The sequence below is a fragment of the Coturnix japonica genome, chromosome 8 (genome assembly GCF_001577835.2).
Source record: "Coturnix japonica isolate 7356 chromosome 8, Coturnix japonica 2.1, whole genome shotgun sequence".
NCBI classification, from domain to species: domain Eukaryota; kingdom Metazoa; phylum Chordata; class Aves; order Galliformes; family Phasianidae; genus Coturnix; species Coturnix japonica.
In genome coordinates this window covers 22,571,802-22,595,432 of record NC_029523.1, presented here as the reverse complement: position 1 = coordinate 22,595,432, position 23,631 = coordinate 22,571,802, and the positions used below count along the sequence as shown (strand labels likewise).

General features: G+C 52.7%; 4 protein-coding genes and 1 non-coding gene across 8 annotated transcripts in view; 1 reads left to right on the top strand and 4 right to left on the bottom strand.

Moving 5' to 3' along the window:
* USP24 (ubiquitin specific peptidase 24) overlaps window positions 1–5,430 on the top strand; it is a 55,045-nt gene extending 49,615 nt beyond the window's left edge. For both annotated transcript variants that reach the window (XM_015870804.2, XM_015870805.2), the window contains 5 exons: window positions 1,227–1,305; window positions 1,744–1,819; window positions 2,653–2,739; window positions 2,940–3,050; window positions 3,222–5,430. In XM_015870804.2, the coding sequence (XP_015726290.1) occupies window positions 1,227–1,305; window positions 1,744–1,819; window positions 2,653–2,739; window positions 2,940–3,050; window positions 3,222–3,284 (416 nt within the window). In that variant the 3' untranslated portion in view covers window positions 3,285–5,430. The remainder of the gene's footprint in view (window positions 1–1,226; window positions 1,306–1,743; window positions 1,820–2,652; window positions 2,740–2,939; window positions 3,051–3,221) is intronic.
* Window positions 5,431–5,946: 516 nt separating this feature from the next.
* On the bottom strand, window positions 5,947–10,839 carry PCSK9 (proprotein convertase subtilisin/kexin type 9). The gene is made up of 12 exons (XM_015870623.2): window positions 10,345–10,839; window positions 10,068–10,256; window positions 9,744–9,867; window positions 9,508–9,641; window positions 9,280–9,421; window positions 8,994–9,190; window positions 8,720–8,903; window positions 8,080–8,250; window positions 7,852–8,000; window positions 7,605–7,770; window positions 7,332–7,513; window positions 5,947–7,249 (listed from the first exon to the last, which is right to left on the bottom strand). The coding sequence occupies exons 1-12, from the start codon at window positions 10,645–10,647 to the stop codon at window positions 7,082–7,084; spliced, it is 2,109 nt and encodes a 702-aa protein (XP_015726109.1). The 5' UTR covers window positions 10,648–10,839; the 3' UTR covers window positions 5,947–7,081.
* Window positions 10,840–11,064: 225 nt separating this feature from the next.
* On the bottom strand, window positions 11,065–11,135 carry TRNAG-CCC. Its single transcript has one exon. It is a non-coding gene; the product is annotated as a tRNA-Gly (tRNA).
* A 760-nt stretch (window positions 11,136–11,895) lies between these two features.
* Window positions 11,896–13,564, bottom strand: BSND (barttin CLCNK type accessory subunit beta). 2 transcript variants are annotated; one of them, XM_015870624.2, is made up of 4 exons: window positions 13,263–13,564; window positions 12,891–12,982; window positions 12,564–12,752; window positions 11,896–12,410 (listed from the first exon to the last, which is right to left on the bottom strand). In XM_015870624.2, exons 1-4 carry the CDS (start codon window positions 13,437–13,439, stop codon window positions 12,167–12,169), a joined length of 702 nt encoding a protein of 233 aa, XP_015726110.1. In that variant the 5' UTR covers window positions 13,440–13,564; the 3' UTR covers window positions 11,896–12,166. The 2 variants fall into 2 exon arrangements, with proteins under 2 accessions (XP_015726110.1, XP_015726111.1); XM_015870625.2 differs by having other exon boundaries at window positions 13,302–13,564.
* A 997-nt stretch (window positions 13,565–14,561) lies between these two features.
* On the bottom strand, window positions 14,562–18,801 carry TMEM61 (transmembrane protein 61). 2 transcript variants are annotated; one of them, XM_015870618.1, is made up of 3 exons: window positions 18,742–18,801; window positions 16,471–16,879; window positions 14,562–14,978 (listed from the first exon to the last, which is right to left on the bottom strand). In XM_015870618.1, the coding sequence occupies exons 2-3, from the start codon at window positions 16,815–16,817 to the stop codon at window positions 14,693–14,695; spliced, it is 633 nt and encodes a 210-aa protein (XP_015726104.1). In that variant the 5' UTR covers window positions 16,818–16,879; window positions 18,742–18,801; the 3' UTR covers window positions 14,562–14,692. The 2 variants fall into 2 exon arrangements, with proteins under 2 accessions (XP_015726104.1, XP_015726103.1); XM_015870617.2 differs by lacking the exon at window positions 18,742–18,801 and adding an exon at window positions 18,423–18,631.
* Window positions 18,802–23,631: the final 4,830 nt, after the last annotated feature.

Genomic DNA, 23,631 nt, shown 5'->3' with positions numbered 1-23,631 from the left:
TTTGTTTCAGATTCTGTGTTAATGAGAAAGACATTTAAAAAATAGTTGAATATTCTCTCTTATATCTCACTGCTCTTCTGATTGCTAATTTCCACGTATGGCTAACAGAAGAGAAGATAACAAGAAATAGTATAAGGGAATAGTGGTTATTGTAGTTCCAGATAAGTTGGTCCCACTTGGACCAGTCCAGTTCTGTAATTTAGGTAACACACAACACTTTATTTCTGCAGAGGAGAGGTGTAATTATTCAATTTGATCTTTATGTTGAAGGCCTGCTGTGCTTGTTGTTAAATAGCACTTTACAAGAACTGCTGTGAGTTTTGGGAATTAATGTTCTAGGTTTACTTTGGAGTTCCTTAGCAACAGCACTAAACAACTTCCAGTGTCACTGCATGTGGTCCATGACCTGTCAGTCACATTGGCTGCTTTTACTCCAAGAAGCAGCAAAGAATAGTTTTCTGTGGTCTTCATGAGGATTTTTATGAATGATTTTGCAGTATGCTTGTACTGTAACTTTTGTTATCTTTAAGGATTAGAAAAGAAAAATGGCAGATTGCAGCTCGCTAGGAATTGGTTGCCTCCTTTAGATGTGTGACTGCAGTGTTCTTTGCTGATGTGGCTGATACAAACACAGCAACTTCTAGTGGCGCATCTGATTGTGGAAGGCAAGAAGTTTGTTACAGGTCTTGGAAATTCATAGTATCAGCAATTTCCTGACGGAGAATGGCTTGTGGTTTTGCCCTGATCTCCCATAGAAGTTTCGTGGCTGATAAATTTTACTATCTTGTTTGTATAAGGAAGCTTCAGACTTGATTCTGGTTTTGCAAGTTACGATCCAGGAGGAAGCTGGTGATTTCATCCTTTTTACTGTGGCTTCAAACTTTTTTTTCCCTTCGGATCTGTAACCATAGCATTTATCTGACATAAAATGGATTATAGGGGGAAAAAAGCTGCGTTAGGAGGGAGCTGTTTAAAACTCAGATACCACGTTTGGAAGAATTACTGCATTTCGACTTTGATCTGTTTTTAATCCGGTAGTTCTGTAAATACTCAGAACCGCCAGCAGTACAGCAGCGTGTTGAACACAAATGCTCTTGCTGACATCTGTAGCAATAACTCTTCCCATATCAGCTAGAAATTTTAGCTTCATGTTTGTTGCGTTTTCGACCTGGTTGGTACACAGAAGTCTGATTTGTGGTTTTTAATCTCCATGTTTCTGCCCACAGCTTTGATGCACCACAGCAACCATGTGGACAGCAGTCGCTGTTACCAGTGTGTCAAGTTCCTTGTTACTTTGGCTCAGAAGTGAGTAGTATGGGTTACGTTGTTTAATCTTATTCTTGCATTAGACCCCCACTGTGACTGTTTAGGTTGCTGCTTTTTCTACTTTTGATCAGCTTTAGCTTCTGTTATTGAAATATAAGTGGTGCTTATAGTATTAGCTGCCTAGCATTAAGACCAAGATAAAGATAAGAAAACTGTCCCAGCTATTTGAAATATTGTGATTACTAAATTGTATTTGCTTGGAACTTGGCAGATGTCCTGATAAAGTGTAGATCTGAAACAAGTGTATCTGTAGAGTACTATCATTGTTCTTGCTAATTTGGTTAATAATAGAACTCTTCAGCTTAAGTCAGCATACAAAGGACGGCAGCATAAATAAATGTATAGTTGATTAATATTTTTTTTACCTTTGCAAGAGTGCCTTGTTCATTAATAATGAGATTCATTTCAATTTCCAAGGTGCCCTACTGCAAAAGATTATTTCAAGGAGAATTCCCACCACTGGAGTTGGGCTGTGCAGTGGCTACAGAAAAAGGTAGTTTGGCTGTAACTGTATGGAGAAATATCGCTTTATTTACAGTGAGAATTATAAAACCTCCGTTCTCTATTTGAATCTTTGAGTTGATTTAAGACAAAAATACAAACCACTTTATATTTTTTTCTTACAATGAGAGCTTGGATGAAGTTAAACCTGGTACATTCAAGAACTTTGGTAAGCCATGTGTTTAGGGCTGAGCTGTTTGTGCTATAAATATAACCAAGTGGGAATGGTCATAATGATTCTTGTTCTTTGTCAAGTGGGAAGCTTTCAGTGCCACTATATTCATGTTGGACTTTTTTTTGCCTGTGTATTGATGCAAGAGAACACCTCAAGGAGTGAATTTCTTACAGAATCATCTAAGCTTTGCACGAAACACAGCTGTTGACACTTATAGCTTTCTCTTTTTACGTAATTTGTCAGTAGGATGTTTGCAGTGCAGCTGGTACTTGTTGCCACTCTTCTCTTGAACTGACAGCTCTGGGATGGTTCTGTACCTATTTTTACAATGTTCTGGCTTCTGAAAACGCTTGTTGAACATCTGAATCTACTGCTCTTCAGCTGGATAACCTGGTGATCTGCAGTCATGTAGTTGGCAGACAGAATGAGCTGATGGCTAAGTTTCAGCTGAGGGGCAGTAGTCTCTGAAACTATTCTTGGCTACATCAGAAGGCTGTATCTCAGCTCTCCAGCTTGTTGACAGATTCAGGAAGCTTATTCTAGACTTGTTAGTCTACCTGTCATCACAAGTGTGTAAGACCTTACATGTGTGAAGCTCATGCTGTAGTTCTGTACCTTTCTTGATTTTTTTTTTATGCTTTTTAATGCAGATGTCTGAACATTATTGGGCACCTCAGAGTAACGTTTCCAATGAAACATCAACTGCAAAAACCTTCCAGCGCACTATTTCAGCACAGGTATGTATGTCAGTCCTGGGAGATGGTGTTATTTGTTTTATTTCCCCCCTTACTTCTCAGTTAGCAGCTATAGTTTTAGTAGCTTTACCATATTCCACTGTATTTCATACCATTCCTACCTGGCAAACTTAAATCTTGTGGCTGTTTCTGTAGAAATTAGTCCATATAGTTACCTTGTCGCTTGGACTGCTTCCTAACAGGACACGCTGGCCTATGCCACAGCCTTGCTGAATGAAAAAGATCAGTCTGGAAGCAGTAATGGGTCAGAAAGCAGTCCAGCCAATGAGAACGGAGACAGACATCTACAGCAGGTAACAATTAAATAAGGGCATGTTTATTGCCTGTTGTGTTGCTCAACTTGCTTCTAGGGTTTGGGTCAGAACCACCACTGAATGTAATGACAATAATTGTGTGCCTGATGAAAGATAAATAATGTACCGTATCTCTCTCTCTCTCTCCCCACCCTTTGTGTGTGTTGAAAGGGCTCAGAGTCTCCTATGATGATTGGTGAGACTAAAAGTGACCTTGATGATGTTGACCCATAAAGGATACCCATGAACCCAAGAACAGATCAACTCAAACATTTTAATGCCTGGTACCTGTTGAAACCTAGAGTCCTATTGCTTATGCTGTTACAAGAGTCTGGAAGAGAAGGATGGCAATGCTGGAGAAGGTTGTTTCCCTGAAAGCTAAAAGCATTTCTTAGCCAAGAGGGCTTCAGATTGATAAATGCTCTAGAAAACTGCATCTTCACCTGCAGTAGCTTATGACAGTCCAGACACCGACAACATTTTTGTCAAGAAGATTTTATCAAATACACAAACGCTAGTGGTTGAATTTTTATGTGAACATTAAATGAGTGAATGTAAAACTGTTGCTTTTCTGTGATGCTGCAAAAACAAAACAACAAAAAAAATTCTTTTGGTTTTTATACAGAGAAAAACCAGACTGCCCTTATGTATGAAGGGCGAGTTTTTAATCTTTCTGATGATATTGAATAGGAATATTCAAATTTCTGTAAAGATGTGTGATGACTTACATTTCATTGTAAAATATTAGTTAAAGGATCGGTTTACATAAGGACTTCTGTATTTAATATGTCTCCCTGTTCATTTGTAAAGCTCTTTAATGGAAGGATCAGTGAGATTGCTCCCTTCCAAAAACCACAGTCAGGAAGGGCCGTAAGAGCAAAACGTTCTCAAGGTATGTAAGAGTTTATGAAAGGATGATGGTGGATTTAAAAAATAATAATAATTAAAAAAAAAAAAGAAATACTTTAAAAGAAAAGAAGCACTTTAAAATGGATTTCTGTTGCAGTTTTACTCATGACGTTCTTTTGGTTTTTTTACTTATGGAGACATATTGAATCGAACGTAGTCTCAATCATGTGACCTGCAATCACTCGCTTACGCTTTCAGATCACTGAGAAAGTTAGTATTGGTTGTACGTGATGAATAACTCCTTGATCAAGTCTGGGGACGCTGTCATGCAGGTTTTAATGGGCAATTTTAACACGGGGAAAAGAGTGATTTGGCTCCGTTGATATTTTCACCTGACCAGGCAACATTTAAAATATCACAGCTCTTTCGATTTGCTCATAAACAACTGGAGGGCAGTTGGGATGATTTGAGCACGGTTTCGTTTTCCATATCAAGTTCAGTTCGGTGATTTCTGGTTCTGGATATTAGTTTCTTTTGTGCCAACTAACTTCATATTTTGTACATTTTTTGCGTTTGTCACATTTTCTGCACTGCTTTTTTGCCTTTATTTATGGATTCTGCCTTACTTTAAAAAATATTATGTAAACAACCATGCACAGAAATGGGGAGGGCATCTCAAGGAGTGCCTGGGCACCTCCAGAATAGACAAATTTGCCAAGTTAAAGGCACAACCAGCCAAAAAGTGCCTTTTATTTTCCTTTCTACAGACCGTTGCTGAACAAAGAAGCAGCAGAGACAGCTTTTCACTGTTGTGCACTAATATTGAAATTAACCAGTCATTTCACTGTCGGAAGTAAACACCTTGACGTGATTTCAGCTGTACAGCTTTATAACGTACTGCGGGTTAAGAGAACTGTTGTGGTAAATTGCGTGTGCGAAGATGCAAGGGTGGCATTGTGGTGAATATCTCACTTTTTTCTGTTGGTTGGGTTTTATTTCCAAACAATGTCTTCATAGACACGTGGCAAAGTTAGCGTTTTATAAATGTTTCTGATAACGTGCTGGGACATTTTAAATGTGATGTTTTAAATTAACTTGGAATAAATCATTTCCTTACAGATTCCACCCCACCCCCCCTTTTCCTCCCTCCTTCCATCCCCAATTCTTTGTAATGGGCCATAAGTCTTCACAAACAGTCAGTACACAGCGGTGATGGAGGAAGCTGGTAACGTTCCTATGGGTTGGCACCACTTGTCACTTCAGGTTCCTGTTATTTCCTATGGAAACAACAGCCTCGATTACTGCATGCCCAGAGAAGCACTGATGGGAGAACTGCATCAGGATGGCTCATCACCACTGTATACTTGAAACCAATACAAACTTTTTCATGGTTCTGCTCACGCTTGTACAAAGTCAATGGTTATGATTTGCAATAAGATGATACTCGGTCAATTATTTGGGTTTCCAGCTGCTGTCATTTGAACCTGCTGAAGATTATTTTTTTGGGAAAATAGAGTTCAACAAAAAACTAGTTTTTGTGTAAATTGTGATGCGTTTCTATGTTGTAATTTTTACTGCCAATCTTTTTGGATGAAAATGTTTTTATACAGCTTACATGATGTTCAGTGAGGAGCAGCTGCAGCCTGCCTGTGAGTGAGCATTGGGGAGGTACTGTCTGATTAATATGTGAACATGTGGCACTGGAAAAAAATAGGCAGTCTTGATAAACAGTCTTGGGATTCCTGGTCAATGGAATAAAGTTATTCCTTTCACAGAAAAACAGTGTAATCTTTAGACTGCAACGCATTGTCTTGTTGTGGATCCTCTTGGAAGTTCTTAATCTGGTGCTCTGGATAATGAGCTCAGAGCTCATTTGGTTTGCCTGGAACAAACCAAAGCAACAGCCTCACACTGGGTGTGTTCTGGTGCCTGTCAGATTGTAACTGTGTGCAGTTTCTTTTCCTGACCTCATCTGAATGATGTACCCTAGCTCTGCTTGCAGTTGTGGGTTAGACTGGCTTCTGTGTGCCACACAGCAAGGTGAGCAGATCTGTTGGTGCCCAGTGCACAAAGCTGTGCTGCTGTCCCCATTGCCTTTCTGCCTTCCTCTGCAAGCAAAGCTAGAGGCCTCAGACAGGGCATGCTTGAAACACAAGTCCTTGTGTTCACATCACCCACAGCCTCCACTGGCAGTTCCTGTCCTGGAGGAAGGACTGGGTATCAAGTACATGTGCTGCTTCTTGGGCTGATAAAACTGCCCCACGTGTCCTCAGGTGTAACAGGATCCCTCAGGTTTATTTTGCTGTTTTATTTTTTTCAGTTTGATCCCCAGAACAAACAAGATTAATTTTTCTGCTTACCTGCACACAGATGCTCAGCAAGGGCTGATCTTGTTCCCATATCATTTCCCCTCACTGATCTCATGTGAGTGAGTGTGAACTGAGCCATAAGAGCTGTGCTGGACTCACTGCTGCATGAGCATCCGCCTGGCTTCTGCCTGGAGCAGTGGTTGTGATATACCTCAATAACAGGAGGCTGCTGTTTCCTGAGCACCTGCACTGACCTTCTGCTGGGCTCAGACCTTGCTGTGTTCCACCCAGAGCTCATGGCAGCAGCACCAAGGACACATTTCCTGAAGCTGGGTGACGTTTTGTTTCCACAACTTGAAGCTCTTGCATTCAGATGCTGTTTTAAAAACAAACTTGGTTGTGTCACTAACAAAGCAGAGCTCAGAGACCTCATCCCAGCTCTGCCCTGCAACCTTTTACCCTTGGGGATGGTCAGAAACTGGAGCGTGGATCTGCAAAGTGCTGCTCTAGGAATTTCATTGTTAGAAGGCAATTATAAGAAGGTTTATTTATAAAACTCCAAATAAATATTGAAAGTACAAATGTACAAGATGAAAAGTGCTACAAAAGATGATTCCTTTTCAAGAAGGAGGTGCAGCTGGGTCTGTCTGGAGCTGTGGAACAGAGCAATTTACAGCAGTGTGGAGCACCAATGGGTCCTTAACTCTAACAACAAAAAGCATGCTAATGAGCAGCAGCTGATTCTGTAGTAATGTGAGCTACAATATACTATACAGTCACTGTATGTACAGGGATGTGGTGGGTCAGGGCTCTGTGGCACTGCTGTGCCCTGCCAGCATCCAGGCCTGCTACAACAGTGCTGTCAGCCCAGCCCTACTGCCGGCTCCGGCAACAAATGGCGATGGCTCTGGGTGCGAGGCTGCCAGGAGCACTGGCTGCAACACAGGTGTCAGCCACAGCATAGGAACCCAAGGTGCCAGGACCCTGCAAGTGAGCGCTGCAGTCTGTCAGCGTCCAGCCAGCATCACAGGACACTGTCACCTGGAAGGAGAAGGATGGATGGACACACACCCCTGGGCAAGGTGGCAGCCATATGGCTACTCAGCAACATGTCGCTCTGTACCTTCTCTGCAGAGCCCTCAGGCTTGTGGTCCTTCACATGGCACTCCAGCATGGCAGCAGGGCAGCAGGATGCATGTGCTGTGCCCTCTGGCCTTGTTGTACAGCCACCAGCCCTGCTGCCTGCCCCCAGCATGGGCCTGCCGCCATCACCCAGCACACCAACAGGGGAATGGAAGCTGCAACCTGCACAGAGATGGATGTGCGAGCAGCACTCAGGGATGTCCCCACTGAGCTCCACTCCCCAAGGGCCCATAGCTGTGCTATGGAGTGTTACCAGTCAGCACATGGTCCTGCAGAGAGCAGCCGGCCCCATCGTCACCCTGTGAGCTGGTGCTGAGCAGGCACTGAGCACGGGGCCATGTGCAGCACCTGGCAATGGCGTAGACCCCTCGTCCCCCAATGGCGCTGTGGGCCACACATTGCTTCTGCCCCTCCTTGTCCTGCAACCAAAGCACGGTGTCGCTGGTACACACCTCACAGGTGACGTTATTAGGGCACCTAACGGCCATGTTGTGCCTCACCTCCATGTGCTCTCCCAGCCGCCAGCCGCTGTGTGAGAAGCTGGAGCAGCCCAGCAGCTGCTCGGTGCTGGCACAACGAGCCACAGCTGCAGCCAGCCAGGTGGGCCCTGAGCGTGCTGACCACACCGAGCGGCACAGCAGCTCCTTGTCTGCAACGTGGGGAGAGCTGTCAGTGCAGGGCATGCAGGGCATGCAGCACGTCATGCACTACCAGCCCTCAGCCCTCACCTGGACCCAGCTGTGCAGGCAGCCCCACCACGCTGCTGGGGGTCTGCAGCCGCTGCTCCTCAGGGAAGGAGGCCGTGCTGACAGCATCCTTGGTGGACAAGTGCAGGAGGCGCTGCCGCAGCTCGGCCACACTGAGATGGGGCTCGGCACTGAGCAGCATGGCCACGATGCCTGCGGGAGCCAAGGGGATGCCAGGGTGAGCCAGAGAGACACGGCACACCATCGTGGTGGGCTGGGGTCCCTAAGGCTGCCTGCTGTGATGGGACTGAGAGAAGGCAATAGGACACAGGGATGCAACAGGCAAGAGGATGAGCAACCTATCAATCCCTCCTCCCAGGTAACAGTGATGGGATGAGAAGTAATGGCCCTAACATGTGCTGGAGGAGGTTCAGCTTGAGAATTGGGAACAATGTCTTCTCCAAAAGAGCAGTGATGCTGTGGCACAGGCTGCCCGGGGAGCAGGGCAGTGACCATTCCTAGAGGTGTTCCAGAGCCATGGGGATGTGATGATGAGTGGGATTATGAGTGGGAAGACTTGGGAAGGGTCAGAGGTGCAATGCTCCAAATACAGCATCTTCCACTCAGTTTTGGTGCAAACACATCCCGCTATGAACAACCAGAGATCCTGGAGCCCTCTCACCTGCTACATGTGCGGCCGCCTGCGACGTGCCGCTCTGCGCGGTGAAGCAGGTGCTGCAGTCACTGGAGGCACCGACGATGTCGTCCCCTGGTGCAAACAGGTCGACACAGCGGCCGAAGTTGGTGCCCATTGTGCCGATGGAGGCCGGCTGGTCCTCGCGGTTAGTGGCCCCAACTGTGATCACCTGGCAGGGCAATGATAAAGTGGGTGTGGATGGCTCAGTGTGTGTGCCCACATGTCTCCATGTATCCCCTGGGAGCTCCCCTGCTCATACCTCTGGCTCAGATGCAGGTGAATACAGGCAGGCATCGTCCTTGTAGTTCCCAGCAGCCACAACCACCACCGCCCCCATCTGCACCATCCTCCGGCAGCCGGCGTTCAGCACACGGCTGTGGGCACCAGCAAAGGGCAGCAGCACCACCAGCAGTGGGCTGGGCTGAGCCTGCAGCGCTGCCATGACAGATTCCAGGCCTGCGGGACAGGCCAAGAGATGGGGCTGATGGCAGAGCAGGGTTGAGGTGAGCAGGGTGGGCTGCTCCCTCTCCCAGTTGGGCACTCACCAATGAGCGTCCCGCTGACGGTGCCCTTCCCCTGGCAGTTCAGCACACGGAGGCTGTGGATGTGTGCACCCCTGGCCACGCCGGCATCGCGCCCACTCAGCACCCCAGACACGTGGGTCCCGTGGCTGTCGCATTCGCTGGCCTGGAGCAGGGTTGGTTTTATGCCCTGATGCATTGCAGAAAGGAGGGGGGATACGCACCAGGCTTGCCATGCAACCATAGGCTCACCTGCCTGTGGATGTGGCTGCTCTCCTCCTCAGGGACATTCTGGAAGCCAGTGATGAGCACCCTGCCTGCAATCTCCCTGTGGGTGCTCTGCACGCTGGTGTCCAGCAGGTAGATCTGAACCTTGTCGCCTTTATCTGCCCAGGGAAAAGGCAACGAACCATTGGCACAGTGCTCCTAAAATGGGGACAGGAGCCTCAGAGCTGCCACACCATAGGATGGGACCCCGCTGTGCTCACTGGGAGGGCTGTAGGTGCCTGTGCCGGGCAGTGGTGGCACAATCCTGCCCAGGTTCCAGGGGATGCTCTGTGCAAAGACGAACGCATCCTCCTCTACATAGTCCACATGTGGAAGCTTCAGTGCCTGTGGGGAAGCACAGCACATCCTCAGCTCCCAACAGTCTGGACTGCACCCAAAGGCAGCCAGAGGCTGGGCAAAGCCTTCAGCAAAGCACCAGAGGGTGGAGATGCCAAGATGCGACCTGTAACAGCTGGACAGGACCTTAGTGCTCCTTTCCAACCCGCACAGACATGCTGCTCACACCGTTATCCCCACGCTCATACCGCATCCAGGACGTCTCTGCTCATCCTCACGAGGAATGCGGGCATCAGGCTGAACACATGCAGCAGTTCACTCGTGTACCCGCTCCGTGCCGCCCGCACCCGCAGCGCCCGCACCGCGCCGCGCACCTCGGCATCCCCGCTGCCCGCCCGCAGCAGCACCACGTAGCGCCCGGGCAGCCGCCACGCCGCCTGCGGGGAGGAGGACACGCACAACCTCTCGCCCGGCTCCGTGGAGCCGCACAACAACCTTCCCCATCCCCTCCGCCCCGCTGCTCACCTTGCCGGCCCGATGGAAGGCGGCGAGACTCGACGGGGCGGCCCCGACGGCGAGCGCCGCATCGTCGGCCGCGCTCTGTGTGAACGCCGTCTCTTCCTCCGGCTCCACCGCCGCCGCCAGCAGCAGCAGCAGCAGCAGCAGCAGCGCCCTGGGCATCGTGGCACCGCCGCACCGACGGCACCGACGGAGCTGGGAACGGCGGAGCACCGCCTCTGCCCTTGCGAACCAAAATACCCCCGTTAACCCCGCTCCTCTCGCTGCCTTCGTTCGGCGCTGAGTGTCCGTGAAATCCTCTAATCCCATTCGGGTGTTCGCTGAGCCGTCACACGCCGCCAATACGGAGATGTCTCCTCTTCCCGACGCCGCTCTCACCCTTCTGCCCCCATCTCCTTCCCACGCTGCCCCGGGTTCCCCCCCCGGCTCCGGGGGAAACGGGAAATAGAACCCACCCGTGGGAGCGAGATCCGTGGGGACATCCCCAGAGCTCTGCGGGAGGAGGGTCTGGCAATGGGAGAAATAATCATCATAATATAGTAAAATATATTAAGGGGGAGGGCAGAGAGAGGAACTTGCAGAAGACGGGTCTGGTTCATAGGAGAAAGGATAGGAAAAAGAAAAAAAGGATGAGAAAAATGCCTCTTAGTGGAATCATTTGTGAGGAAGGACTCAGACCTTCAATGAACCACGGCATTTCAGTAAAGATTTTACAGAGCAACGCTGTGCACCAGCCGGGAATCGAACCCGGGTCGCAAGAATGGGAATCTTGCATGATACCACTACACCACTGGTGCTGTGTGCGATGCGGCTCAGCGCTTTTCAGCAGCTGTACGGAGCGTGATGGGGGTTTGCACCCTGAACGTCAATAAAAGCCTCTTTTAGGGGACGGACCGATGCGGTGTCACAGCTGCACATGGAGCGGGGTGGCCACCGCGTCTGGGGTGTCCAGAGCCGCGGGGATGTGGCACTGAGGGACATGGGGGATGAAGGGGGATTTGGGGATGTCAGAGCTCTGTTCCACCCTGCATGGTTCTGTGATCCTATGAGTGTCCGTGCCGTGTGAGATGAGGAAAGTGCTGCGTTCTCTATGGGATCCATGAGCTGAAGGTGAGCCGTGCGGCAGCCGTGCCCCAGGAAGGACGCAGGCACTCACTGAGCTCCCCAGCCCTGCTGCTGCTGCCGTGTTTAGCCAACAACCCGGAGCTCCCCGCCCTGCCCGCGGCACAAACACAGTGTGTGGAGCTGCCACCCGGCCCTTGTCAGCTTGCAGAGGTGTGAGTGAAGGGCAGGGCAGTGCTGGGTGGGTGCTGGGGGCACAAAGGCTCCTGGAGGGGATGTTCCTTGTGTTGGGTCCGCTGCATGTGGGTTCCAGGAAGCCAATGGAGCAGAGACACCTCCAGCAAAATGACTGGAAACAAGTGCCTGCAGTTGGCAACACGCAGCTTTGGGTTCTGACAGACCCACCCACCGACTCCCCAGTGCAAAAGATGGGGAGCATCCCACTGTCCACTGATAAACACAGCATCCCAGGGCACAAACAAGGACGATCTCAGCTGCGGGTGTCTCAGAATCCAGCTTTAATTCCAGGGAAACTTTGATAAATGGGGAAACTGCCCACGTCTCCTCCCCACACGACCCATGGGGATGCAGCACTGCTGCTTACCTACATGCCCATACTGAGAGGCACAGCCCGGCTGCTTCCCTCTTCCTGGGCACATCCTTCCCGCTGCCATTTGGGCTTCCCTGTGCTCACCCCTGTGCTTCCATGGTGCCAGGGCTGCACTTTGGGTGTCCCCTCCATGCGGCATCAATCCTATTGGGGACATCATTTTTCTGGCTCAAAAAGGTGATCGCTGTCCTCAAGCAGAGGGTCTGACCCCTCTCCCATCCCATAGTAGAGATCATTCTCCTTCCTGCTGGCTTTTCTTGGGGAGCCAGGGTGCTCTCCCTGTCCCGAGCAGCTTTGGGGTGATGAGGGGCTGCCGGGCACAGAGCTCTCCAGTGATGCTGTGTCCATGTCCTCCAGGAGGGACACCAATGGTGCAGGACCCAGGGGCGGCCGGGAGGGGCTGCAGGGAGAAATTGGGATAACAGTGGCAGTGGGGTTAGCAGGATGCTCCCCTGGGCTGGCTGCTCACCCAGCTCTGATATCAGCAGGGAAAACAGGTTCAGCCCCCTCCCACCAGCATGCATCTGACCCCAGGCCCACGAGTACCACATACCAGCTGCCAGGCTCCAGCTGTGGACCTGCCTCCTGGGGTGGTTCTTGGGGTCCCCCCAACTCCTGGTGCACATCTGCCTTTGCCTGCAGCAGTGCAGAGCAGCTGCGGGGCCGGGGCTGTGCTGATGCCTGTACCTGCTCGTAGGAGGGCAGGCTCTTCTCATAGGCACTGCTGTAGGAATCCTGCAGGCTGCAGGGTACGGGGTGTCAGGCAGCTCCCCGTGCTGCTGGGAAATGCTTGGGGATGCACAAACCACACTATTACCAGGACACGTGTTCCAGGGGTGGCAGGTACATAGGGACCCACTAAGATCTCCCCAGCACCTACCTGAGTGTCCCTGGGTTGCCCTTCTCCGTCAGCAGGGTGGCTTTGTGATCTGGAAACTTCTCAGCCTCGGGCTGCACAGGGACAAATGTCACCTGGGGGGAAGAAATGCAGAGCGCAGTGGCTGCCGTCTGCTTGAGAAAGAAATCTGCCTGGACAAAAGCCCTCTGGGCAGAGCCCCAGACACGGGAGGGACGCTGCTACCCTGCCGTGCCCTCTGCCAAGGAGACTGGAGGGTCACAGCCCCGCTCAGGGCTTTCCCAGGCTCCCACACCTTGGAGATCCCACTCTGAACTTCCAAAACCCTCCCCCAAAGCACCCGGAAGCCAGCGAGCCCCCAACCCCAGGACAAAGCCCCCATCCCTCGCGCCCTACCCTGGGGTAGCACTGGCACATGCTCCAGGTGACACCCACGGCAATGAGCAGGATCCCCCCTGCACAGAAGGTGGCGTAGATCTGGGGCTTCTCCACGCTCATGATGAACATCCCCGTCATCACCAGGAAGAAGCCCAGCATGATGAACCCGTAGCGAAACGTCTTCTCCTCGGCCATGGGGAGGCGGTGGGACAGTGGGAGGGCTGATGCTGGGAGCTCTGTGCTGAGCACACCTCCGTGGACGGCAGGAGTGGTTTCTCACTGCGGAGGCTGCCGGGGGCTGGGGATCGACTGTGAGTGGGGCTGGTCCTGCCCAGGGCTGAGCCAGCCAGTTTTTATGGCTTTGTAATGAATGCAAACAGCAGCTCGTGGTCACACTCCAGTGAAGCTGCCCGGCACGTGCCCAGCCAACCTTCCCTGCGGGCACAAGGGAGGGGATGGGGACAGCGAGGTGCTGGGACAGGGACAGCAAGATGCTGGCACTACAGGGACTGGGCCACCACAGGTGCTTTCACAGCCTGGGATAAGTAACAGGGCTGTTCAATGGGGTCAGCCATTGCAGTTGGCAAATCCAACACTGGATCCATCCAGCATTGGGCAAATCCTCAACCCCCAAGTATTAAGTTATATAGATGCATATATTATGTAGGTATAGTGGTGTATAGGTGCATAGATATATAGGTGTGTAGGTATATGTGTGTGTAGGTGTACAGATATATTGGTGTGTAGGTACAGCTGTACATCAATATATAGGTACATATTTAGCTGTGACTCTGCATCCACCCTGCAGCCCCAATGGGGGTCCCCAGGCATTACTGAGCCCCCCAGGATGTGCACCCATCCACCCCAGCTGTGTGTGTATCCATTTCACTGCACACAAATGGGGGCTGAGCAGCCCCAGATGTCTTTTGTTGCATGAAATGACAAATGCACACAGACGCCCTGAGCGCACACATGAGCTGCTGAGCATCACTGAATGACACAAAGAGAGGTGTGGGAAGTCAGTGAGTGGGGGGAGCAAGGTGGGAGAGACAGGTGAGGGTGGGGGGGGTGGGGGAGGCGGAGGAGGTGCAGAGCAGGGCAGCTTTCCTGGCTGCTTTCCTCTCTCTCTGTGCCACATTCCCTGCTGCAGGTGTATTGCACAGCTCCTGCTTGGAGTGGGTGAGAGCTGCTGGGACCCTGGGGGTGGCTGTGTTCCATTGCTCACCGCTGCCATTCCTTCACCCTTTGGGGCAGAACCAAGTGTGTGTTGTGCAGGGCAGGCAGTGTGGGCTTCCGCATGCTCTGAAACACCACACATTTGCAACCAGAGGTGGTTTTATTAAAAACACGAAGGCTCCCGACATGCCAGCTGCTCACATTGCTCCGAATGCATCACTTGGAAAGCAGTGCAGCCCCGTGCCCCCCCCGTGCTGAAGGACGGCGCTCAGTCAGACACCCCGAACACTGATGTTCTCGTAGCTGGGGGGTGGTGTTGCCTGTGGCCCAGTGGGGCTCTGGGTCTCCAACCACGAGGGGCTGGGGCGGAACAAGGCGCTGTCGGAGGAGCTGCGGCGGCGGCCGCTCTGCCAGCGCTCATCCTCCTCATCCTCCAAGTCATGATATGGAGGTGGTGTCAGCTCCTCCTTGCTCACCACGGGATGGAGGTAGGTGCCGTGAGCGGGCCTGCAGGTCAGGGCTTCTTCGTAGGTGGGGATGGCAGTGGCGTCCCAGGAGCTGCGAGAGAAGAGGACACCCAGCAGTGCACACCATCAGTGCGAGCATCCCAGGGCCCATCAATGGGAGCACCTCAGTGCTAATTGATTGGATCTTCCCAGTGACCATCAACAGGACTATCCCTGTGCTCATCAATGGGAGCATCCCGGTACCTATCAACCAGACCATCCCAGTGCCCACCAATGGGATCATCCAGCCCCCTGACATCTGGAGCTTCCTACTATCAGACAGTCCTTGAGCATGGGGATGCATGAATGTTGGTGATGGTACTTGGGCAGGTTTTACACACCTGGAGACAAGGGGAGACTGTCAGCTGCTGCCTGGTACCAGGAGGGCCAGGAGCCATGAAGGAGGACAGGCACCATCAGTGAGACCTTGCAACGAGCAGCATCACCCCATTCCTACTGAGCTGACTGAACTCACCTTGAGGAAAAAGAGACGCAGCCCCACAAGGTGCCACCTCTGGCACCAAGGGCCACATGCACATGTCTAGCTGCAGAGAAGTAGAGGTGTTGGCTCTCAGTCCCTGTTCTGTGCCACTGTGCTTCTTGTGGGCAGAAGAGCATCCTTACAACCACCAAACCCCATCCAAAGCCCCACAGCACAGCCCCCTAAAGCACAGGGGCTGCTAGGAGCTGAGTGGGCAGTTTACACGAGCAGCCAGGTGAGAGCTGGGCTGTCTTGTTCAGTGCAGTCCCAGCCCGCCCCACGCCCACCTGAGCCCTCCATGTGCCAGCCCCGCTCCTGTCTCTTTCAGCTGCACTTTGCTGAGCAAACACAATTTGTGTACAGGGAAAACTTCTGCCCAACCTTTGCCCTCCCCACGCAGGATGCCAGTGCTCAGCAATGGCTCCTGCTGGCAGTGCCAGGGTGATGCCATCCCACTACCATGGGCACCATGCTGGGGACACTTCTCCATTGGTGTGAAGCCTACCAGAGCTTCAAACAAGCTCAGAGAGCCCCAGATACTTGCAAAGCCAGAGACCCAACCCTCTGAGCTTAGTCATGGGTCCCCATGCTGCAGTTCCACCCCACTTAATGCCAGCCTGAGGACTGGGTTTTTTCCTTTTTTAGTTGTTACCCCATTTTGGTATAGATAACACAAACCCAGCCATTTTATAGAGCAGCATAAACTCATCCCTTTCACTAGAGGCTGTCAAAAGCAACGCAACACACTCCCTGAGCACACCAAAGAATGAGTGGCTGTGGCCAAGGTGCCGTGGGATGTCACACAGCTTCCACACAGTGCGTAGGGATGGGGCTGGCCAACACCATTGACTAGAAAATCATTGCAGCCCTCTGCTTGCTGGCTCTGCTCAGACATCCAATGCCCCACGGGGCTGAAGAGCTGCTGGAGGATGAGCACAGCGTAGGAGCAGCCGGCTTGTGCATGGGAGCGAGGGTTGATGCTAATGCACAACGGCATCTACTCAGGAGCAGAGTACAGCAATGGGTTCGAGCAGCTGAGCAGGCAGCAGCACCCAACACCCACCTGCAGTTCCACTTCTCCGGGGGCTCAGCAGTGAAGTACTGCAGGTCACGGGGGAAGCGGTACCGGTAGCGCCGTGACACCACCCTGGCGTTGGCTTTGACGGACCAGAGCAGCCCGAAGAGGAGCAGGATGCCGCCGATGCCGCAGCAGAAGAAGCTGACGGAGCGCAGCAGCGCGTTGGAGGAGCTGGGCACAGCCTGGGCCTCACGGGGGGGCAGGAGGTGAGCCCCGCTGCCCACTGCTGTGCCCACCTCCCCATCGCTCCACCAGGCAAAGCACAGAGTCCCCGTCACCAGCAGCACGGCCCCGGTGATGGTGATGCCGTAGCGGAACGAGGCAGCCGCCATCCTTCTGGTGTTAGCGCGGCTGGGAGGGGATGAGGCCGAGGTCACGCATGGGAGCTCACAGCCTGCAACACAGGAGAGGGGTGGGAGGGATGAGGGTGTGGAAGGAACCTCCAGGAGGAGAGCTGGGACCTCTCCAAGTGTCCTCTTCCTATTTGATACCCGCTGCCAGCATACAATCATAGAATAGCAGAATGGCTGAGGTTGGAAGGGACCTTCAGCCCCACCACAGCTGTGGGCTGGCTGCCCCACAGCTCCTACTGCCCCAGGCCCAGCCATGGGTCTGATCAAAGCAAAGCTTCGGGGGCAGGGAGTGGATGTAAATCACAGATCTCATCACTCAGGATCATCAGTGGCCAAGGACATCCCCACAAGCCACAGGGATGCTCCTGTGGGGAAACAGATCCTGGAGTCCATGAGCTCATCTAGGATGGGTCCCAAGACACCATGTGAGCAGCTGCTCCCCTGTGCCACACAGCTCAGGTTGGAGTGGGGATCCATCCCCACCTCCATCAATAGGCAGGAATCTGATGGACAGGGGGCTGGGGAAACCAAGGGCAGGAGGAGCTGGGTTATGTCGAGCCACTATTTATCAGATGGGCTCACTGCATGGAAAGTGAAATGAACTTGTAGTGAAAGAAGAATGATCTGATCTTATCCACTTCTAATGAAGAAATCCGAGGAGAAAGGAGAGCTGCGAAGTTGACAGGACAGGGAGCGCAGATGGTGTGCTCGGCTCTCATCCCACAGCCACAAGCCCAAACTGCTGCCAGCAGCAGCCAGGGGCACCCAGCAACAGCCAGAGGTCACATCTGTGCCTGACATGAGACAGAGCCTCGGCTCCGAGCGAGGGGATGCCCTTTGAACAGAAAGGAAGTGACACGGAGCAGCGCTGTCCCCGTGTTTGGGGTAGGGAGCTTTGGGAGATGCTGCAGTTCCCACCCCGGGGGAAGGGGATTTTCAGCCCCCGCGTTGCACGGAGCGGTGGCAGCGGGGGGAGGAGAAGAACCTTTGGGAAGTGGCAGATTGACAGCTCAAGAATGAGCCCTTCTCTCCTGATAAAACCCGCGGGGATCAACGTACCCACAGCGCGGGGGCGGCCGCTGTCACCACCGCCACGGTCCCCTCGGCTAAACCTCCCTGTCCGCTCTCGACCCGGCACGGCTCAACCCCAACCATCCTTCTAAACCCTTCGATCCCATCACGTTAGAAAAGAAGGAAGAAGCATCCAGGGGAGCCCTCATCCCGGCTGCTTGTCGGCACATCGGGTCCCATTGGACCCTCAGCGTAGCACCCACAAAAGGGGCTGCCCCCCGGCTGCCCCTTCCGAGCTCCCATCTCCAGCAGCCAAGGCACATTTGGCTCTGCCCCATCTCCCCCCACCCGCCCTGAACCAGGCGTCGCCGGGAGAACGATTTACATGTTGCATGTCCAAACAGACACAGAGGTTAATAGTTGACATAGTTCTAGCGAGATGCTGAGAATAACAGCCCCCATATAAAGTTATGCGGATGGTGATTCATGGCGTTACTCAGGAAAAAAACCACTCTTTTCCAGAAAACCGAAAAACGAGAAGAGCTCCGAACCCGTCCGGACAGCGGGACCCACCTCCCACCCATCCATCCATCCACCGCGCACCGACGTGCCAAGAGGGATGGCGACACACCAAAGCGTCAGCGCCTAATTAAGCAGATTCCTTTCTGCCTCGGGCTGAATTTGCCGGCGTTGGTGGCGTTGGGCTGTCAGCAGTCAGGGGGTGGCACCGTTCGGACTCACGGCTCTCACCAAGTTTCCAGCCGCATCCCACAGCCGTGCCGCCAGCTGGACCCGCAGCACGTCGGGGCTCCCCCTGCAGAAGCCGCCGTTCCCCCCCATCCTCCTCCTCCTCCCCCGGGGCAGAGCCCTGCGGTCCCCTCGCCGTACTCACCCGTCGCCTCCGGCCCCGCTCCGCCCGGCGGCTCCCGGAGCTCGGCCCGAGGGGCGGGCGGGGCCGGGCGGGGCGGGGGGAGGGCGGCGGCGGGGCCCCACGGAGCTCCCGGGTGCTGCATCGTGGGCTTCGGGGTCCGCGGTCTCGTAGGGGAGGTGGGGGGGGAGGTCGGGGAGGGGGAGCGGTGTTCTCATCCCCGGGGGTGTGATCGATGGGCTGGGTTTGGGGGTGTGTCTGAGGATGCTGAGGGCACGGAGCACAGTGGTCCTTGGGGGGCAGGAGGTGGGGGGGGAACTGTGAGATGGGGAAAGCACGGACAGCGGGACAAGAGGTGGGCATCACTGTTATGAGGCTGAGACAGCAGCACCCTACAGGGGGGACATCGGTAACCTTATGGCTGGGACTTCCCTACAGGTGGGACACTTATGGGTTGGTCTCCACTACCCTGTAGGTGGAACATCAGTAACCTATTGGTGAGATACTGGTACCCTATGGGTGAGATACTGGTACCATATGGGTGAGATACTGGTACCCTATGGGTGAGATACTGGTACCCTACAGGTGGGACACCTATGGGTTGGTCTCCACTACCCTATAGGCAGGACACCAGTAACTTATGAGTGGGTCCCCACTGCCCTATAGGTGGTACGTGAACGCCCTGCGGGTGGGATCAGCATCCCATAGGTGAGACACTGGTACCTTACTGGATATCCTACTGGGACACCAGTACCCTATTGGTGGCACACAGCACTCTCGCTTCAGCACAAGGGGATCCGCACTGCTCTGCTAATTCTGTGTCTCTCCCGTCTTTGTGGAAGGCTCCTTTCCTTCATTCCAGTTGGATCTCCTTGCCGTGCAGCAGCCGTGGGCATAGCTGGATTTTCAACAAGCCGAGGGCGTTCAGATCTGAGGTTTGGGATGAGCTGTGTGAGTGGCAGCTGGATCGATGCACGCTCCTATTCCCACAGGTGCAGGCAGATCTCACCAGCAGCTGTCACAGCGCGCTGTGATTGCTGAGCACCTCCACAAACAGGGAGCTCCAGTTGCATTCATCAGCAGAGACATCTCCTGGACACGCGTGTGCTGCATCTGAGCCCTGGGCTGCAGCTCCTCACAGCATCACGAAGCTGCTGCTCAGCCTCGCAGCCACGGGGGCTGCAGCACAGCGTGGGCTGCAACAAAGGCAATTGAAAGGGACGAGCAACTGAGCAACATCTATCCCCGATAAGACTAATAGAGTTCCTCCTTTGTGGAACAATGGGGTATTTTTATAGCTGTGCAGTCCTTACGTAACCAACATCTTCCAGCACTTGTTTCAGCTCTCCTTTTCCACCTCTTTGCTTTGCTTTGCACACAGCATTTCTATTCTCCCTTGGCCTGGGTAACCAAATCCTGAGGTCTGGATCCTACACTGAGCTGCATTTGATGCTCTTGGACCACGGCCTGGAGTTTTAGTGCTTTACATCATCTGGTTGTGGGCCCCCAGACTGTTTGTGTGTGTTCCCCAGCTGCCAATGGAGCAGTTCACCTTGGGCATCCTACAGGCCATGGGCACACGTGTGTGTTATGTCACAACTCCAAAGTATACATTCATTACATGGGGAGCCTTGCAGTGGCTGCAGCTCCTTTCTGATTCCCAGCACAGCGGGTGTCTCCAGGTCTCGCTGATAGAAGGAGATAGGGATGATCATCACCTGAAGCCCTACACAGCCAGGCCCACCCCAGTCTATAAGCCCAGTTCTGGTCCCCAGCTTCTCTCCCACATCCACACTGCAGGGGCTGCTGAGGACACCAGCCCTGTGACAGTGAATACAGGGCTGAGTTCCTCTCCCAGCCCTGCTCTGTTTTGACAAGTGATTCTTTTTATCAATCCCAGTGGCTGTAAAGCTGGGTTTAGTGAACACACCAGAGCTCTCGGCACCTTTTTGTGGCAGAATGTGCTGACCTTGCTTCCCAACACAACAAACAGGCTCTGAATGCTGGGCCCCATCCCACAGATACTCGACTTTATCTCACACCCAACATCTGCTTTGCCCCAAGGTGACCGTGGGGGTCCCAACCCCAACCCCAACTCTCATGTATTTTTTCCTTAAAGCCCTGAAGCTGAAACATAACATCTCTCTTCAGTCACGGGATGTATTCCTCACTATCATCAGGACTGACACCTGCAGCCTGTGTTCTCTCACACTGTTTGTTCAAGGCACTGGAATGTGCTTTGGTTTCTCAGCAGAGGGAGCTTCTCACATACCAGTTTGAGCACCAACAAGGGCCAAGGCTCTGAAATCACATCCAGGTGGGATGTGGGATATTGCAGGTGGGACTCCTGACCCCCAGTAACCATGGGCTCATCCATTGGATGAGGGCGGCTTGCAGCCTTTCCATAATTCCTGATTAACTTTCATCACTGCTTCTATTGCCCTCCATTCTGACATCCCAGTGCCACCCGGCAGCACTCTGTGGCAGTCAGTACCAGGGCTAAGGGAGCTGGCATGAAAAAAAGGGCTTTCTCCCTCTCTCAATGCCTTCCTTTGGTCCCTCTGAATGCTCTTGAGCCTCACGGAGACCCACGTTTTCAGCCTGCTTCTGTCTGCAGCTCAAGTGCTCTGTGCAGCATCACTTTATAGCTTCATCTTTCCATTCTTTGCCCATAAGCTGCAGCACAGCCATTGCTAAGTCCAGCCTTATAACCAACAAAGTGCTGCCAGAGCAATGTGAGGAGCACTCACTGAGGACATGGTCCATGTGCTCGGTGAGAAGCCCCTGCTCTGCACTTACACAGGGATATGTGGGGTGTGAACTCATCAGAGCTGATCAGGGCAGGAGGAGAATTACATTTAAGGAGCAGCTGAAGTCCTCAGTGAGATCAGCTCCCCAGCCTGTTGTACAGTGACAGCAGAAGCATTTGTACTGCACAGCATGCCCAGAACAGCACGAGTGGGTGGAAGGGATGGCAGGAAGGGAAGGAGGAAGAAGGCTGCTTTTTAAAGCACCCTTAAGATGATCATTTAATTGAAGAGAACTGGGATTTTGGTCTTATAGAAGATACCAAGGGAACCTCAGCTTTTTGAACCACAGTTGAAATGATGCTTTGCTAAGCCTGTATTGGTTGCTGGGTGATGTTTTGCTCTCTCCCCTTCCCTCGCCCCCTCCAGATTCCTGTACCTGGCACCACTACACACACAGACGATCCCACTGCAATCTGAACAGGGATTCACTTCTGCTCCTTCAAAGCACGGTTTCACATTGCAGTCTTGGAGCTCACCTGCTCCCTCCTTGTTGCACATGGCCTTAGGAAAACCAGAGCAGAGCATGGGAAGCATTATAAACACAGTTTCAAGGCATTCTTTACTGGGAGGGCATAAATATCCCCTTATGAATAAATGATGCTGTTATACTATAAACCCTGCACTCCGTCACCCTTAGATGAGGAATAATTATTGAGCTCCTTTAGAGAGGTTAAAACAACCTCACGTAGGGCATGGGAAACTTCTTTTCCATGCATAATTCCAGCCAGCAGGCAAATTGGTAAGCAAAAGCAGATAACATCGGCTTAACCACAAGAAGGAAAAGAGCTACTGGACAGCCTAGGCACGAGTGCAATGAATACAACCCGGCCATGAATAAAGTTAGGCTGAAAATCAGACCGTTTCCAAATGTCAGAGCAGCAGCATTGCAGAGCAGCCTTCTGATACGAGCAATGGGACATTAGAAATGAACCAGGTGCAAAGCAACGTCTCTGGGTTTCCTGAAGGAGACTCCAAGGTGTGGCTGAGCTTTGAACCGTGATGCAGCTTTCCTGCGACAGCCAAAGGTGCAGGTCCTGCTGTCAATAAGGAAGGGGCACTATCTGACATATCAGCAGGCCATGTCACAGTGTGACAACGTTCTCAGCCCTGCTGGCAACCTCATGAAACAGCCTCATACCACGTTCCTATGGCACAGGGCCAGCCAGCATCTCCTTGGTGGACTCTCTGAACCCAGTGGTGCTGTGATGGGATCTCTGTGCCCCCAGAGCAGCAACCTGAGGATGAGCTGATGGCACCGTGTGAGCACGTCCTGGAGCTGCCTGCAGGACACCGCTGTCACCGTTCTCCTCTCATCTTCCTCAAGGACATGGTGGATGTCCCTGCCTGCTGGCACACTGTGGAGAGGAGAATTCTCCATCAGGGATTTAGAGAGTAAACTGTGAGCCATAGGCTGCCCCTTACTACAAAGTGGATGGCACAGCACTTTGGGGTTCATGTGGGGCACCCAAAACCACCACATGGCTGCACAAGAGGCACATGACAGAGATCTGCCCCCCAACCTAAGGGCAGCAGCATAACCCCATCTGCCTGAGTGACCCTGGGCACAAAGCAGCTCCTCCACGTCCAGCCCCATACCCCTCTGAGCCCTGACTGGGGGGTCCCTAATACCCCAGGCCCCGTCTGCATCCCCCTGGCCCCAATCCCTCACCCCAAGCAGGGAGTACCCAACACCTCATCCCCAACAGGGGGTCCCCAATGCCTCAGACCCCACCCCAACACCTCAACCCCGAACACAGGAACCCCAATACCTCAGTCACCCATACATGGCATGGAGGAGACCCCCACTCCTCCATCTCATCTCTCATCTCATCTCATCTCATCTCATCTCATCTCATCTCATCTCATCTCATCTCATCCCATCCCATCCCATACCACCCCATACCACCCCACCCCATACCACCCCATTGATCCCAATCCCAATCCCATTGATCCCAAATCCCATTGATCCCAATCCCATTGATCCCATCCCATCCCATCCCATCCCATCCCATCCCATCCCATCCCACCCCACCCCATCCCATCCCATTGATCCCATCCCATTGATCCCATCCCATCCCATTCATCCCATCCCATCCCACCCCAT

Bases quoted from the DNA above. Each gene is read 5' to 3' on its own strand.
- PCSK9 (XM_015870623.2), bottom strand. From the start codon at position 10,647: ATGGGATTAGAGGATTTCACGGACACTCAGCGCCGAACGAAGGCAGCG. The intron at 9,868-10,067 runs GTATGAGCGTGG...GCTTCCCCACAG, and splicing joins GCAGAGACGTCCTGGATGCG to GCACTGAAGCTTCCACATGT. The intron at 7,250-7,331 runs GTACAGAGCGAC...TTCTCCTTCCAG, and splicing joins CTGAGGGCTCTGCAGAGAAG to GTGACAGTGTCCTGTGATGC.
- BSND (XM_015870624.2), bottom strand. From the start codon at position 13,439: ATGGCCGAGGAGAAGACGTTTCGCTACGGGTTCATCATGCTGGGCTTC. The intron at 12,983-13,262 runs GTAGGGCGCGAG...TCTTCCCCCCAG, and splicing joins TGTGCCAGTGCTACCCCAGG to GTGACATTTGTCCCTGTGCA. The intron at 12,411-12,563 runs GTATGTGGTACT...TTCTCCCTGCAG, and splicing joins CAGCTGGAGCCTGGCAGCTG to CCCCTCCCGGCCGCCCCTGG.
- TMEM61 (XM_015870617.2), bottom strand. The intron at 14,979-16,470 runs GTGGGTGTTGGG...CTTCTCTCGCAG, and splicing joins CCGGAGAAGTGGAACTGCAG to CTCCTGGGACGCCACTGCCA.